Here is a 15,603-nt window from a genome sequence, read left to right as displayed (position 1 = left end):
GCCTATCTTCTTTCAGAGGGATTCCTAGCCCTATTATGTACACTTAGAGAGAAGTGTGTTTATATAATTTAGGAAACAATTTACTCTTTAAAAGCATTTAGCTTTGTAACATCTTTCTAAGATCAGGCATGCAAAATTCCTAGACACTATTTCTGTCAATTTTATTTACAAACTATTTTAACTGTAGGAAGAGATTAACTAGATCTTCTCTTGGAAATGGGTCCTTTATTGTATAAAATATTTATCCAAAAACCATACTTTTTAAAAAATAGTCAGCACCAGTAATTTCTGTAAGTTGAAATTTTTTTGTTTTGTTTTGTTTTTGTTTTCTTTCTCATTGAGTCCCAGGTCTCTGCCTTGGAAGCTGGAAAGGGTATTTTTCCTCTTTTTCCCAAATCTAATAATTTTAAAGGCCATTAAAGTTAAAGTCAACAAATGGAACTGAAGCTGAATAAAGCACATTTTGTGTGTAGGTTCCTCATGAAGCTTACATTTAAAAGGAGAAAAATAAGGATCTAGAAAAAAATAATGGAGTGCAGACACTCATCCCCAATTTCAGCCCATCTCCCATTCTATATTGACATTTGTATTTCGTCCAGATTTAGCTTGACCCATCTGAAGGTCCATCATCCTGTGTTTCGAGGCTCTGGTCTATTAAGTTGGTCAGAATGAGTTTTCTATCTACATCTTTTGTTGTTTACAGTAGAGTCACTGAAACATCAGTCACTTTCTAGATCTAGTTTACTGAAGACTAATGACCAAATATAATGTCAGAAGGGAGCTATTGTCTTTTGTTATTTAACAGGTCTAAAAGCCATGATCAGTCCACACATTTTCTTCTCTGCTATGTGACTGACTCTTATACCTAGAGTATATCTTTGCATTGAAAAATTACATATTTACTTTGAAGATACAGAGAGCTAATCTGGAGGATTCAGAGAAATAGATTTGTACATTAAAACTTTCCTTAGAAGATATTTATTCTGCCTGTATAAATATAACTATTATCTTACCAAATTAAAAATACGGTCACAATTGAATATGAGCAATAGGTGCAAATTTAAAGCTTTCATTTTTATGATGAAATGCTTAATATGTTACAGAATATTGCAGTTGATTAAAAGCCATATACTTAAACTGTAAGTAATCATGGAACATATTATGTTTTATTGGAAGCATTAAATTTCTTTTAAAGTAAGGAAAACCAAACATCCATATTGTTCACTTATTCTTTGATTCATTTATTCATTCAGCAATTATTGGTCATTTTCTCCCAGGCTAAAATGTTTATGATGCCCCTCATAATTGCTAAAGATTGCCACCATTACCTAATTTGATTCTGGTCTTTACCACCTGTTTCCCTGGCATCCTCACCCACCTCAGGCAGCCATAAAAATTGCAGTTTTACATCCAGGGTGATTATTTTTCTTAGCACTGTAACTGTACTGTTCCACATTCCCTATTACTAACCTTTGGGGATGAATACTGTTTATCTGAACATTACGGAATAGTCAAAAGAGATACTACTGTGTAGTTAAGTGATTGGAGGGTACCATCCAATTTGAGGAAAATAAAAAGCACAGCCATGAACATACTATGCAGGATGGCCCATGAGTGCTCCTACCCGCCAATGTAGCGCATACACACTGCCCTGTATAGTAACAGTCATCAGAAAGCAGATATTGACTGTATTGTTCCCACTTGAAAGAATGTTTATGTCTCTTAAATAGAACAGTATTGGCAGGAGTGAACAATGGTATAACAGATTAGTATTGTACAAGCTATTCATGAAACTGAAGCCATCAGCACAAATGAGATTACTGAGAGAAAACATGTAACATAAAAAGAGAGAGAACCCTAAGATAAAACCCTGGGGAGGAACATTTAAGGGTTCACTATAGAAAGAAGAGCCAGCAAAGTAGAATGACAAGGAGTGAGTGGCCTGAGAGGTAGGAGGAAAGCAAGGACTCTGCAGTAATGGAAGTCCAGGAAGGAGTTTCTCAAAAAAAGGATGAGCATGGTCAAATGCTGCAGAAAAACTGCAATAAGGATCAAGCCATCGAAATTAACATATGTCCAGTTTTCCTTCCTCCCCTCCCCCAAATTAAAAAGTTTTTGCTTCATTTGTAGAACTCATGTCTCATCACTAAGTCATTCTATGAAAATGTTATTGCTCGGAGACTCTGGAAATATTGGACTACTGAAATATGTGGAACCTCCTCCTACAAACGTCCTTTTGGAAATCAGGTTTTCTGCAACCTTGAGCATTTAAAATACTGCCCTGTACCTATAAGTAGGTAAAAATCCTTCCAGAAGCATTGAGGAAAACTGTTCTTACTATAGAGAGTTCCTTTGAAAGACAAGGAACCATTCTCAAGCCTCCTCTCAAACAACTGTGCATTAACTCTGAGGGCAGATGATACGTCTGTGTAGTTGGTAGTTTTTCACTGAGTTTCTCGTGTGCCATGCACTGCATTAGGCACAGGATATGTGGTTGTGAACATGCAGGGAGCAGAAACCTATAGTAACAAAAGCGACAGCATAGGGAGCCAGTGGAAGAACTAGAAAAACAGCATCAACTGTGTAGTGCAACGACACCCAGCTTGTGGCCCTTCAGGAAAGCTTGAGAGCCTTACAAGATTATGCGACAAGTTTAATACTCTACAGATTACTAAATTTAATAAATATCCTCAAACACCAAACTTTTAATTCTGCTTTATTCAATGTGTAACTAATTTTGGGAATTGCGTGAAAAGGTATTTATGTTTATTAGTGTTAATGATAAATCATTATGACTAATAATTGTGCCATTTATTAAGAACCTGATATGGGCCTCAGCCCTGTGCTGCTCGCTAACATCAAGTTCAATCTTCACAAGGCAATGCAGGGCAGGTAATATTGTTTATATTTTGGAGGTAAGGTAAATGAGGCTCAAAGTCTTAATTATTTGCTTGAGTCCACACAGCAGAAAATAATGAAGGCATGTCTGTCTGGTACAAAGGCCATCTTCTTTCTATTATACAACCTTGGTTCAAGGGACTGGCATTTATGTTCAGGGCTTCATTCCCTAAAGTCGCTGAGAGTCAGTGATATTAATGTGTTTGTTTTCTCTTAGTCTAGTGATAAGGTGAGTAATTGAATTCAACCTGTCTAGAAAAGGTAGAAGTATTTATCAGTGAAAATTCAGTGAGAGGAAAATATTCCAAACTCAGAAAGATTGAACTCCACAAATTTATCTTCTAAAGAGAAGGTCAATGATTGGGATGAATAGGAAAGAACTCTTTTGCAACAGTTTTGTAGCAGTTCTTCAAGCTATATCTTTTTTAATAGACTAGGGAGCTTATTAATATATGCTCTTACAAAGTCCCTTATTCAGAAAGTATTCCAGAGAGCACCCAGTCTGTCCTGAAGCTGACAACTTCATAGGCTCCCCTGTGGGACCTGCTTTTTTGTTGTTATTTTTGAGGTTATTTACTAAAAATGGTTCTCAAAAGGATCACCCTAAGCATGACATGTTTAAAGTTACTTGGTACTTGGGAGCAATGATATTCCCATAAACTAAGAAAAATTTCTGTGTGTGTATGAATGGGAAGCAAAGACTTGGGTATCACAATTAATATTCTTTATGTGAATTGTCTTCAATATAGATTTCTTCAAACACTTCCCAGTTGGATGGTACTGAGCCTGTAAAACGCTGTGGAAAGTCTGCACTCTTTCAACTGGCAGAGGCAAGTTCCTAAGAATGTATTGAGATAAGATCTGCAGAGGTGGAAATCACAAAATATTTAATGATAACAGAATTCCCTAAACTGTGTCATCTCAACCATAAACTGTGTTACATCTCATTTTCAACAATTAGAGGGTTAACCTTTAATTTGGGGAAACAGAATTTTGCTGCTAACAGTCATAAAGCATGGAATAGGTTACCCAGGGAAACTGCAATATCTTTTTCATAAGTAGCTTTATAAAGTGAGGTCGGTTTCTATCTCTCCCATATTGGTTAAATAAGTCCAGCCTGAACACAGAAGAATAGCTTAGATTATTTTCCTTTTCTCTGATTCTTTTAAATTGTCTACAAATCCCTAGCATGCACAGCTTTTAAATAAGGTGGTTGATGTTTTGATTTTTGTTTTTTTTAGTGATTTTTGTTTTTTTCAAATTCATATGACATGTTTGAAAATCTGTTTTATAACATCTTTCATTTGTACATTTGCTGTGACATGGGTGTAAAATGCTCTATTTCATTGCAAAGTAGAAAACATGCTTTCATAAAGCCAGTGAGGGACAGAGGCCTCCCTTGGTAGGGGTGGGTTGGGGAGGAAGATACCAAAAACACTCAGTGCTGGGTGGGCACAAGCACTAGCTTTCTCTGCCAGGCTGTGACCGCTCTGCCTCAGAGTAACATGTGGAAGGAGCGTTTCAGCAGCAGGACATTCTAGTAGCAGTTTTCTCTACTGGTCAGATATATTAGGAGGTACAAAGTGGATGTCAAAAATCTCTTTTACTAAACTTTTTTTCTTCTCATTTTTCTGGCTTCCATCCAATGAGTTCCCTCTGAGGTCTTTTGTGAGTGATGTAGTGGCTCTTTACATTTTTACATTTGTGAGTGATGTAGTGGCTCTTTACATTTTCTTTACATTTTTTTTTTGGACTGGACTATTATTTTGTAAAATTTCTAAATTTTATGGTAATTTGTATCATAAAAATTTGGACATTTAAAATATCTGATATATTTAAATTAGGATTTTTCAAAAATAAATGAAGCCTATTTTATTATTCAAGTGTTAATGATTTAAAAAATTTCAGCACAGCTCTTGCATTTTAAAAAATTAAGATTTTGAAGCTTAGCCAGATCCAAATTAGAAATATAAAAATACAAAGGCCTGAAATGATGAAGTATATAACAGTGGAACACTCTAACTAGTCGTCTGACACTAAATTGATATGCTTCTTGTGTAAGACAAATTCAGGCTGATAGGGCTGCAAATGACTGGAAAACCCTAAGAAAGCCTTATGAAGACAGGAGGGAATAGAACTAAAAAACTGTTTGAGTCAGTGCAAAGCCCAACTTCAGATATAGCTGAAGCAGTGGAGATCTGACAAAAAGAATACCTTTGGAGTTAGAGTTGTAAACAGAGAGACTGTGAGGTCATAAATTTGTCTAGTATCTCTAAGATTGTATAGATTGTTAAGATAATTTATTGGAAAGAAATGATTATTCTTGAATAATATGGATATATGATCTTCTGCTTGTTCTGGTTATAATATTGTTTATGTATGTATATGTTTGTGTGTGTGTGTGTCCTCACATAAACACAAGCATACATTTGCTTTTTTAGTTATTAAACAACACTAAATTGTAAAACTAACTCAAAATATATAATATTTATCTTTGTTAAACAGTTTTTTTTGTTAAAAAATGCATGAACCTTTTGAGTACTTTGTGTTGGGGGTGCTAAAGACATTAATTCATCTTTTCATTTTCTTTCTTTGGCATAGCAGTCATAAAAAATATATTCCTTATTAAATCAGAGCTCATTAAAAAGAACACTTCTATAATTTGTAGGGTTGTATCCCAAATATGAAACAGATGCTACGGTTTAACAGATGTTTGGATGTTGCTATCTTAATTTAAAGGGGTAAAATGACTGAAATAAGCCTATTCCAATTATAGCAAATCAGCTTATACTCAGACTTAATTTCTTATAACATTTGAGTAAAAAATGTATGCCTTTGATGAAACAGAAAAAATAATTTACCAAAAAAGTCTGTATTATTATTTCACCTAATGAACATAATGTTTTAATACTAATACTTAGTATCTTTAGGATAACATCCTAAAGACTTCCCAGTTTCTAATTAAACATAAATATGTGCACAATAGATTAATCAGCATCTCCAAATAATCACCAATAGACGCATGCTTTTTCAATTTTTATAATCCCATATGTATTTTATATTCATTTTTCTTTAACAAAATAGTACATTTAATTATTTCTGGTGCCTTTTAAAATAAATAAATATAGCAGGATATTGAGGGACATTTTTCCTGTTGCCCAGAATTGGTGCTGTTTTCTGGAATCTGAAGAGAGCTTAAAATTCACATATTTTAAAAGGAAAGCCACCAAGGAACTGCTTCCAATTTGAGCTAGGCTCTTCTCTTGGGATTTATAAAGAGATAGCCTAATTCAGCTATTGTCCCATCCACTACTCCTGGGATTCCTTCTCTTGTCCCCAATCAAACCTCCAAGTCATCCCTAGGTGGAGGGATGTTATAGGTTATCTGCTTATCTGGGGTATTCTGCCTTTTCTGTCTGTCCCAGAATGGCCCAGTACTTTCCATTCTGTGTTCCTGTCCCATGTAAAGGAAGAGAAGGCAACTCCAAGAGAACCACTGTTAAGGACTGAGAGAAGTACAGGCAAAACATCTTGTTCTTTGGGAGAAGCAAGTACTATTTTAGATGTCAGTTGATTGCTGGATCTTTTACCTATCTAACTGGGCAAAAAGAAAACTGAAGGAAGCTGGCAGCAGGGAGAGACTTGGAATGGCCTGCTACACTCTTAATGTGGCATTATAAAGATATATGAGTTTCCCAAGGGTCAAGTGGATAAACAGAAAATAGTTTGGTTGATCAAGCAAGACACCATTGTACAGTAATGGGGCGGGGTTGTATAGGGCAGGCCTAGAACATTCTCTCACATCAGAGAGAAATACAATGGAGACCCCTTTGCTGGAGACCTCCGAAGTTCTATAACAAGTAGAAGTGATGTTTAGCTGGTTTGCACCAGTAGAACTGTCTTGATACTCAGATACCAAGATAGTTCTACTGTTGGTTAAAAAGTCTGTGACTCAACCCTCTGAGAACCCTTTTAGCAGCTGAAAGCCACATTCCTTTTAATTAGGTGGCACCCTTGCCTGTTAAATATTTTGAATATCACCCCTGCCTGTGAAATTCCCTGAGAAGGTCACTGTGTCTTCTGTAGAATTAGCAGAAACAAAGGACAGACATAACTATGGGCAGTTGGTTGTACCCGCCATCATCCTTAGACATCTTCTATTGTCTAAGCCACAGACTTTAGGCCCTGTGGAGAAAGGGCCAGTAACCAGCCTCAAACTACTCACCCCTTCCCCAACTCCATTCTTGTAGGGGCTAAATTTGGAGAAGTGATTGAGCAGACTCCCAAATCTAGGAATCACTGCTTTTAAAAAATGTATACTCCTTGGCAAGAAGCAAGAAATATTTTAGACATGTATTGCTGCTGTGCCCTGTACCCACCTGAGCAGGCAAAAAGAAAATTGGAGGAAGTGGGCAGCAGGCACAAAGAGGCTTAGACTGACCTGCACTCTAGTTTTGGTATTGTAAGGACCCTTCCCCATTTGGAGCCAGGAGATGCCTTGGGAAAGGCCCCGATTTGGGCATATGATTGACATTTTAAACTGGGTAGACTTTTAATAGTTGAAAGTGACCTGAAAATTCTGGGATCTGTTCCAGGTATTTTTAAGAGATCTATCCAGCCAGGAAGAGAGATTTCTCCTGAGGTCAGGGAATTGAGAAAAATATAATGCTTTCTGTCTGAACCACTGTGGGGTTCATGCTGTTCAGTTTATCAGTTATTTAAGTTGTGCTGGTACTATAACATACTGTGTTTCCTTTCATTTTAAAATTAATTAGGTCAGGTCATAGAAAGAACTGCAAAGCAACCCTCCTGGAGATCACTCTGTATTGTAGTGGCTGTAGTTGGAGGACGCAGTGAAGAGGGTCAGCGATATCTGCACCTGTGCATTTCAGCAAAGAAAATTCTACACTTGAAGATCTCTAGTACCAGAATGTTCTGATATAACAAATAGAGCAGTTTATTTATGTATTCTAATAAACAATGATTATTGAAGGTCATTATGTGCCAGTAACAATGAGGCTGCTGAAATTACCTGCATATGTATGTACAAGCATTTTTGATACAATGAGAGCTAAAACCTTCAAACCTTCTAAGGTCAGTGGTATGGGAACACTTTACCTCCAAGTACAGTCTTGGTGTTTTGGAATGTGGCTAGGGACTGAAGCATAAGCCTAAAACTCTTGCTATTCTAATTTTTCTGAAATAATTTAAAATGTTCTTTAAAATACATTCACATTTTAATAGCAGATTTTTTTTTTTTTTACAAATATACTATGTAATGCAAGATAAAAATGACTGACATTTTTTATCTACCATGTGTTAGGAAGTAAGTACTTTACATTTACTAATTTAATTCTCACAACCATCCTCTGAGGTATAGGTACTATTATCATTCCTCATTTACACATTAGGAAACCGAAAGCCATGGAAGTGGTATAAGTTGTTTAAGGTCACATGGATAAGTATTAGAGCCTGGGTAGGAACCATAGCCCATGCTCTTAAATACTGGACTGTTCTGTTGCCTTGTTTTTGTTCTGTCACCTTGTCTTAGATGAATATAAAAGACTGCAAGTTGCTTCTTATAGGAATGTGCATATTATAAAAGTCTCTGTGGAAGACAGCTTACTCCTACACATATATATGTGGCTGAATAAGATGACAGATTGTTCAAGACTGCTGTCAAAGAAGTGGAGCTTATATTTTCTTTTTTAAAAAATGTCTATAGTTTTGAAGCTGCCAAGATGCATTTTACACCCTTAAATAAGTGCCTGTTTGTGAATGTACTTTGAAAGGTCCTGTGAGGGTTATAGAAAATTTCGGTATATAACTCCTGTCCTCAAGGAGCATATTCTCTAGTTGCAAAGATAAAAGATATAACAAGTTCAAGAATAAGAAATAAATAGTGCAAGTGATTTTACAAGGAATCATGCAGTGAAATGATGAAATGCTACTGGAGTGATGGGAATATATGAAACTAGGGAATGGAGATGGTAATATTAGCAGGAATGTTCTAGGGACCAAGCACGGGGGAGAGAGCATGAAGATGCTCTAGATGAAGGGTTTGTTCAGGAACTAGAAGTTGAAACTGGCAGCCTTTGGACCACATCCAACCTGCAGAGACTCTTTGGCCTGCTTTGTATTGATCTCTATTATATTTTACATTTCATCAGTGGCTAATATTTTTAAATTAGACTTCAGATGAAGACTCCCCCCCCAAAACTTAGAGGATCTGGAGACATTGGGCCAGCTTTTTTCCATGAGAACAATTGGTCAGAGCTGATTAGTGGCTGCCCTCTGAGGTGTTTGCTCTCCAAATGACATAGTCCTCTCTTTTCTGCTGAGCTCTGACTCTGAGACCAAAATCATTGCCATCGTTCACTTACCCCTGACCACTTTCCTCTTTTATACATGACCACTCATGTACAGTGGAGATTGTGACTTAAAATTAAGGAGAGAGATGGGGGAGATAAAGCAGAAGGATAAAGCAAAAGAACCAGGAGGACGGCAGCAAGTAAATCAAATTGGTAGGAATAGGAAACTATGCTAGTATATTTAGGGAAGATGAAGGTGAAGTGTACCTATGAGTCAGAATTGGCAGGGGGTTAGTGCAAAGCAAGTAAATTTGAACTTGATAACGATGAAGAGCCATTGAAGAATTGGGGCGAGGCTAATGCATGATGAAAATATGAGATTTCCTTGGCAATTGTGTATGGAGTGGAGTGAAGTGGAAAGCCTGTTTGGATCACAGGTATGAGAAGGTAAGAGCCAGGACTGGGGAGGTTGACAGTGGGAATGGGAGGCAGAAACAGGTACCAGGGGGATGCAAGTGGGTTTAATGATTGAGTTGATGTGAGAGGCAAAGAAAAAGAGGAGTCAGAGATGACTCCAACATGAAAACTGAGTGACCCTGACCTGGGAACCCTTCTTCTGGAAGTCCAGATGTTTGTAAAGGATAAGCCCTACCAGTAAAAAAGAAGAGCTGAAAGATGCGGAGGGGAAAGGAATAATTGAGGAAGACCAATCCTAGGAGAGTCAAGAAGGGAGGAGATTGCTAGCCAAGTATATAGCTGATTTGGTAAACTGAGACCTACATTCCTCTGTGCACAGATGACAGAGACGGTCACCATAGATCCCTCCGCCACTATCACTTAGTGGTGATATTTGATTGATGCATGATACTACTGAAGTGTTCTGTTGTGTCTTTATATACTACGATGTACATTATCCCGTCCTATTTAACCCTCCCCACCAAACATAAACCTGTGGCTCCTACTTTGGCTCCTCTTACACTGCCATAATGTAAATGAATTCTAATACTTAAAATACTTTAAAGAGGACCTTTATAGTGTGACCCTTTCCTTATCTTTTTATACAAAGTGACAGGTCATTTTTAGAAAACTTCTGTATTCTAAAACTTGTCATCTCATTTCCAACTTATTTTTGGAGGAACGGAAGTGTAGAATATACTTAATGACTGCCCTATCATCATTGGGAGGAAAGACTTCAGCAGATGGCCCTATGGGGCAAAGGTTACTGCCATCTCATTCAGAATCTTCAGAAACTATGCCATTTTTGAAGAAATAGTGAGTAAAGAGAAATATTTAAATCACCATTTCACCTGGCCCAATTATTTCAGCAAACCAAATAGAAAACTATTAAATATGTCCAGATTTTAGTGTTGAGAGAAGCTTAGACCACTGTTCTGTGACCAGTTATCTTTTATGATAAAGAAAATTGAATTTTCTTAGCTGCAATTCTATTCTCAGAAACCATCAACCAGTGTGTATTTCTACAGCAAAACATTCTGGTTTTATTTAATTACGGGAGAAATACGCATCTTGAAAAACACTGCTAAGTGCCATCCTAGGGTTATGTCTGCGGTGTTTCAGCAAATAATAAGCCAGTACAAAATGATTACAAATATACCTTGGCTGCAAAACATTTGTTTTATACTAAAAAGCAGAGATTTTGAAATGAAAACTTCTTGATTTGTGTCAGTAGGTCTGTTTTTACACTGCCTTTTTAAAATGTAGCTGAATCCTTTCTAATAGACAGTGAAACACAAAGCATAATTAAGAGTGAAATAATATAGTACATTTTGGAACAACTTGCCATTTCTTAGTACAGGGTGAGCATCCCTAATTTGAAAATACGAAATCCAAAATGCTACAAAATACAAAAGTTTATGACCACACAAGTGCAAATTCCACACCTACCTTTGCTTTTGGATAATTTAGTGTATATAGACTTTGTTTCATACACGAGGTTATTTAAAACGTATATAAAGTTACCTTCAGGCTATGTACATAAGGTGTGTATGAAACGTAATTAAATTTTGTGTTTAGACTTGGGTCATATCCCTAAAATATCTCATGTGTATACAAATATTTCAAAATCTGAAAAAAATTAGAAATCCAAACCACTTATAATCCCAAGCATTTCAGGCAACCTATACCAGTTAAATGGCTCCTACCTCTGTGGTATTACTTTTTATCTAATAGATATGATTTATTATTTTTCACTTATCATTTCACTAAGTCTTTTAAAGCAGGACAAATTAAAGAAGTGAATAGATATATTAACATTTGTAGAAAAGAATACATTGAAAAATAAATTTGATTCAAGCCAGGTGCAGTGACTCATGCCTGTAATCCCAGCACTTTGGGAGACTGAAATGAGAAAATCGCTTGAGGCCAGGAGTTCAAGACCAGTCTGGGCAATATAGTGAGAATCCCCATTTCTACAAAATGTATTTTAAAAAATTAAAAATTAGCCCAGCATGATGGCACATGCCTGTAGTCCCACCTACACGGGAGACTGAGGCAGGAAGACTGCTTGAGCTCAGGGGGGTCAAGGCTGCAGTGAGCCAACATTGTGCCACTGCACCCCAGCCAGGGTGACAGAGCCAGACCCTGTCCCTTAAAAATATTAAAATTAAGATATATCTGATTCAAACAGATAAAAACTTGATGCAGTACACAGGTTTATTATGTCTTTAAAATGAGTCCCCAATAACAAACCCTAAGCCTAAGGTATAGTCTTGCCTGATCTGAAAATGTGACAGCCTTGCTGAACGGAGCATAAACTATAATCCTTCCACTGCACATTTTATCTCACCCCTTCAGTATTTCTATTGAATGTAATCATTTTGAAGACGATAACTTAGTATACATGGTTCAACACATATGTCCTCAGCATCTAGGTATCAACACATCAGTGTTTAGGTTTTTTCAGGGGGAGTGAGTTCCATTTCTTCCAGCACATTACTGTCAGGACTTTCTGACTATACGAAACAGTGAAAAACTTCAGTGTGGTTTTTATTGGCAGATGTAAAATTAAAATATTGGTGATTAATTTTTCTGGTGCTCTTGGGAGGTGTATCTAAGGACAGTGTAATTACTGGTCTGGGCCAAGCAGTAGCATGATCATAATTAGCATTATTTTTTATAGACTCGTAATGTAACTCTCCTGGTGTGACTCAGAAAGCATTTTAGACGCATTAATTACCTCAGAACTAATGAACCGTCCAATTTAACAGTTATCTGTTGAATGCCTTCTTTTTGAAAGATGCTAGGATATTCTTGGAGGAGAATACAAAGGTGAACAGAATACATTTTATGCCCATGAGTTACAGTTATTTAAAAAAAGAAGTCGTACCTGAGGGGTCGTACCTGAGGGAACAGATGATAGATATCAAATATTTATGCCCCTCACTTGATTTAAAACATTAACATTTTAACTTATTTGAATGCAGCCATGGGAATTTCATTCCCTGGAAAGTGTCCAGATGATTTCTGTTCTTATGTTTAAAAAAGACTATTGTCCAATTTAAAATAATAATGGAAAAATAAATTGTCATTTACTAAAACATGTACTGTTTCATGGCCTGATTAACAACCGACCCTTTATTAAGGACTGCTCGACTGAATTAATAACAGATATTAATTCTGTATTTCCCACGATGCAGTTTTATTCACTTGAGTTCATAGTGAAGTAGGTTCTCTTATGTCTGCTGTGTGCACATCCATGCACATGTGTGTAATCTGTGTGCATGTTCGTAACTCCCACTGAAGTATTCATGTATGCACCCAAAAGTAGATGTAAATAGATACACTTGTATCCAGGAGCAGAACTGAACTTACTTCATATTTGTTAGTTGCTTCTTGAAAGATAACTGATTTGAGATCTTTCTGAATCTAATTTTGTTGTGTATGTCTTCCTCCCAGCTATAGAGTCATTCAACCCTAGAATGCAAAATTAGAGCAAAGCAGTTCCTCTATCAAATAAAAGGCATGCTATTATTGATCCTAATACAAGTATTACAACTAATAATAACAGCTATTCTATGTGACCTAAAACCCTAGAGGGATGGTTATCACAGTACATTATTTTTGCTCTGTTATAGGCACCATTTTAAGCACTATTACATATGTAGCTCATTGAAACTCATAGTATTCCTAAGGTAATAATATGAACACTCACATTTTATAGATTGGGAAACTGAGGCACAGAAAGTTTTAGGGAAAATAGCTAATCAGTGGCAACACCTATCTGCAGTCCTAGACAATCTGGCTCCAGAATCACTGTCTTTTGAAACTGCCTATCAACATTGGATGCTCACATCCAAGAGTGATGGCATATTATAAATATTATTACATTTATAGCTGTTCCCAGGTTCTGTTTGTGTCTTGTGGTAATACCTAATATGTGATGGAATAAATATCAAAAACAGAAATTGTGGAATTTATTTTTAATGATTTTTGTTAGTAATAAACCAGAAACAAAAGTGCTTAGAAGAAGGTTCTTAGCAGGAGAAAAATGCTTTAGAAAGAAAGTACTTTAAAGAGTCAAACATAGCCGGGCTCAGTGGCTCAGCCTGTAATCCCACGCCTTTGGGAGGCTGAGGTGAGTGGATTGCCTGAGCCCACGGGTTCGAGACCCACCTGGGCAGCGAGACCTCATCTCTACAATAAATCAAAAAAATCAGCCGGGCGTGGTAGTGTGCGCCTGTAGTTCCACCTACTGGAAGGCTGAGGCGGAAGGATCGCCGGAGTCCAGCAGGTCGAGGCTGCGGTGGTGGGGAGCGGCCACTGCACTCCAGTCTGGGTGACAGAGTGAGATTCCAACTCAAAAAAAAAAAAGAGTCAAACATACAAACGTCTAAATCTTAAGTCTAAAGACTTAAGGAAAGGCAAGTTTTAACAATTCAGGAACTGTACATGCAAATAGGCACTAAAATGGAATAAGGCCCAGGATCGATAAGAGTGAACTTTCTCTTCAAATGTGTATGCATATATGATCTCAGTAGAAGAGTGGGGAAGATTTTCTCAAATTCTGATTATCCATAGACACTAATGAGTTCATTTGTAAAAGAACATGAACCTTGTAGAGCAAATAACCAGAGAAGAAAAATAAATAAATAAATAAATAAATAAAAACGAGAATGGCATCAATTAGTAAGAAAAAAATTTATTCTAAAATTCAGCATGAAGAAGGGCTTGGCAAAAGCAAACCCACAAAAAAAAAAAACAAGAAACTTGAGACCATTGTTAACCACTTGTAGATAGATAAAGATAGATATTGGCTACCTACACTTGAGAAAATAAAGCAACAAAAACAAGAGAAGGCAAATTATGTAATTGTTGTTTTGTCATCATTTTGGAGAGGAGACAAGGGAATTATGTTGAAACCCGAATGTATAGGTTAAAAAAAGATAAGTATATTTTAAATCAAAGTTAGTAAAAGACAAAGTATATATGATCTTAGTATATTAATGCACATTTTCAGTAGTAGAAAAAGCAGATTGTAGGATACTACAAGCCCTTGCTAATGAGATTTCAGTCTCTAGATAATCTTTGACAAGTTGTGTGAAATAGGAGAACTCAACAGGTACAAAAAGGAAAAAAATCCATTTTAATATTTCAAAAGGGTAAACCTGATTTCTAAAATATTCACTACTAATTCCCAGAAACTTTTGAAAATTATACTAATAATATAGTGTTTGAAATCATGGAAAAGAAGACAAAAGAGAGAATTATCAAAGTCTCTCTGAAAAAGGTCATTGTCAAATGTGCCATCCCAGAGTCGATTTGCCCTGCTTACTGCCTTACATCCCACATGGCTGCAGACTGCCTTTTCTCTTTGACTCATGTGGCCCTTGGCTTCCACCTGGGCTCAAGCACTGGCAGGAGACTGAGGGATGGGAGGAACTGAGAGGCCGGGGTGTGCAGGGAAGAGGGTGAGGGAAAGGCAGCTGCTGCTCCTCTGTGTTCCAGCTCTCTTCAGATGGGTCTCCCGTGCTTCCATCTTCCACTGGGGACGTGGCCCCTGGGCTTCAGTGACACTCTTCCTCCATTCGTTTCTACTATGGCTTCCTGCTATTGCTAACCCCTGGGTTACCTTACCACCTACTATTGGAGCATCTTGGTTCTTTATGACCTATGTAGTTAACCTGTTCCCTGCATTAAATTCCCTCTGCTACTTGTACCTTAAGATGTTTCTGTTTGCCTAGTTAGGCCCTAACTGATATAATGGCCATTTTTATTTCCTATTTGTGGTATGGATATGGTTGGTTATTAAAGAGGCTGAGAGAATGCTATTGGCATACTCTATCCAGAATTTAGCAAGATTTTTGACAGATGATCTTACAGTGTTTTGTGAACAATATTGGAGGAATTTAGACTGGATTATAAAACATTTTTAGAT

At 36.8% G+C, this 15,603-nt stretch overlaps 1 protein-coding gene across 3 annotated transcripts in view; it reads left to right on the top strand.

The window, feature by feature from the left end:
- Window positions 1-15,603, top strand: part of BBX (BBX, HMG-box containing) — a 275,885-nt gene that overhangs the window by 219,252 nt on the left and 41,030 nt on the right. For all 3 annotated transcript variants that reach the window (XM_021710057.1, XM_021710056.1, XM_021710055.1), the window contains one exon: window positions 3,648-3,728. In XM_021710057.1, coding sequence (XP_021565732.1) covers window positions 3,648-3,728 — 81 coding nt within the window. The remainder of the gene's footprint in view (window positions 1-3,647; window positions 3,729-15,603) is intronic.

Source organism: Carlito syrichta, unplaced genomic scaffold (genome assembly GCF_000164805.1).
Source record: "Carlito syrichta isolate Samal-C Ts95f unplaced genomic scaffold, Tarsius_syrichta-2.0.1 Scaffold287976, whole genome shotgun sequence".
Lineage (NCBI taxonomy): Eukaryota > Metazoa > Chordata > Mammalia > Primates > Tarsiidae > Carlito > Carlito syrichta.
The sequence above is the reverse complement of the archived record's forward strand: the minus strand, read 5'-3'. Positions and strand labels throughout refer to the sequence as shown.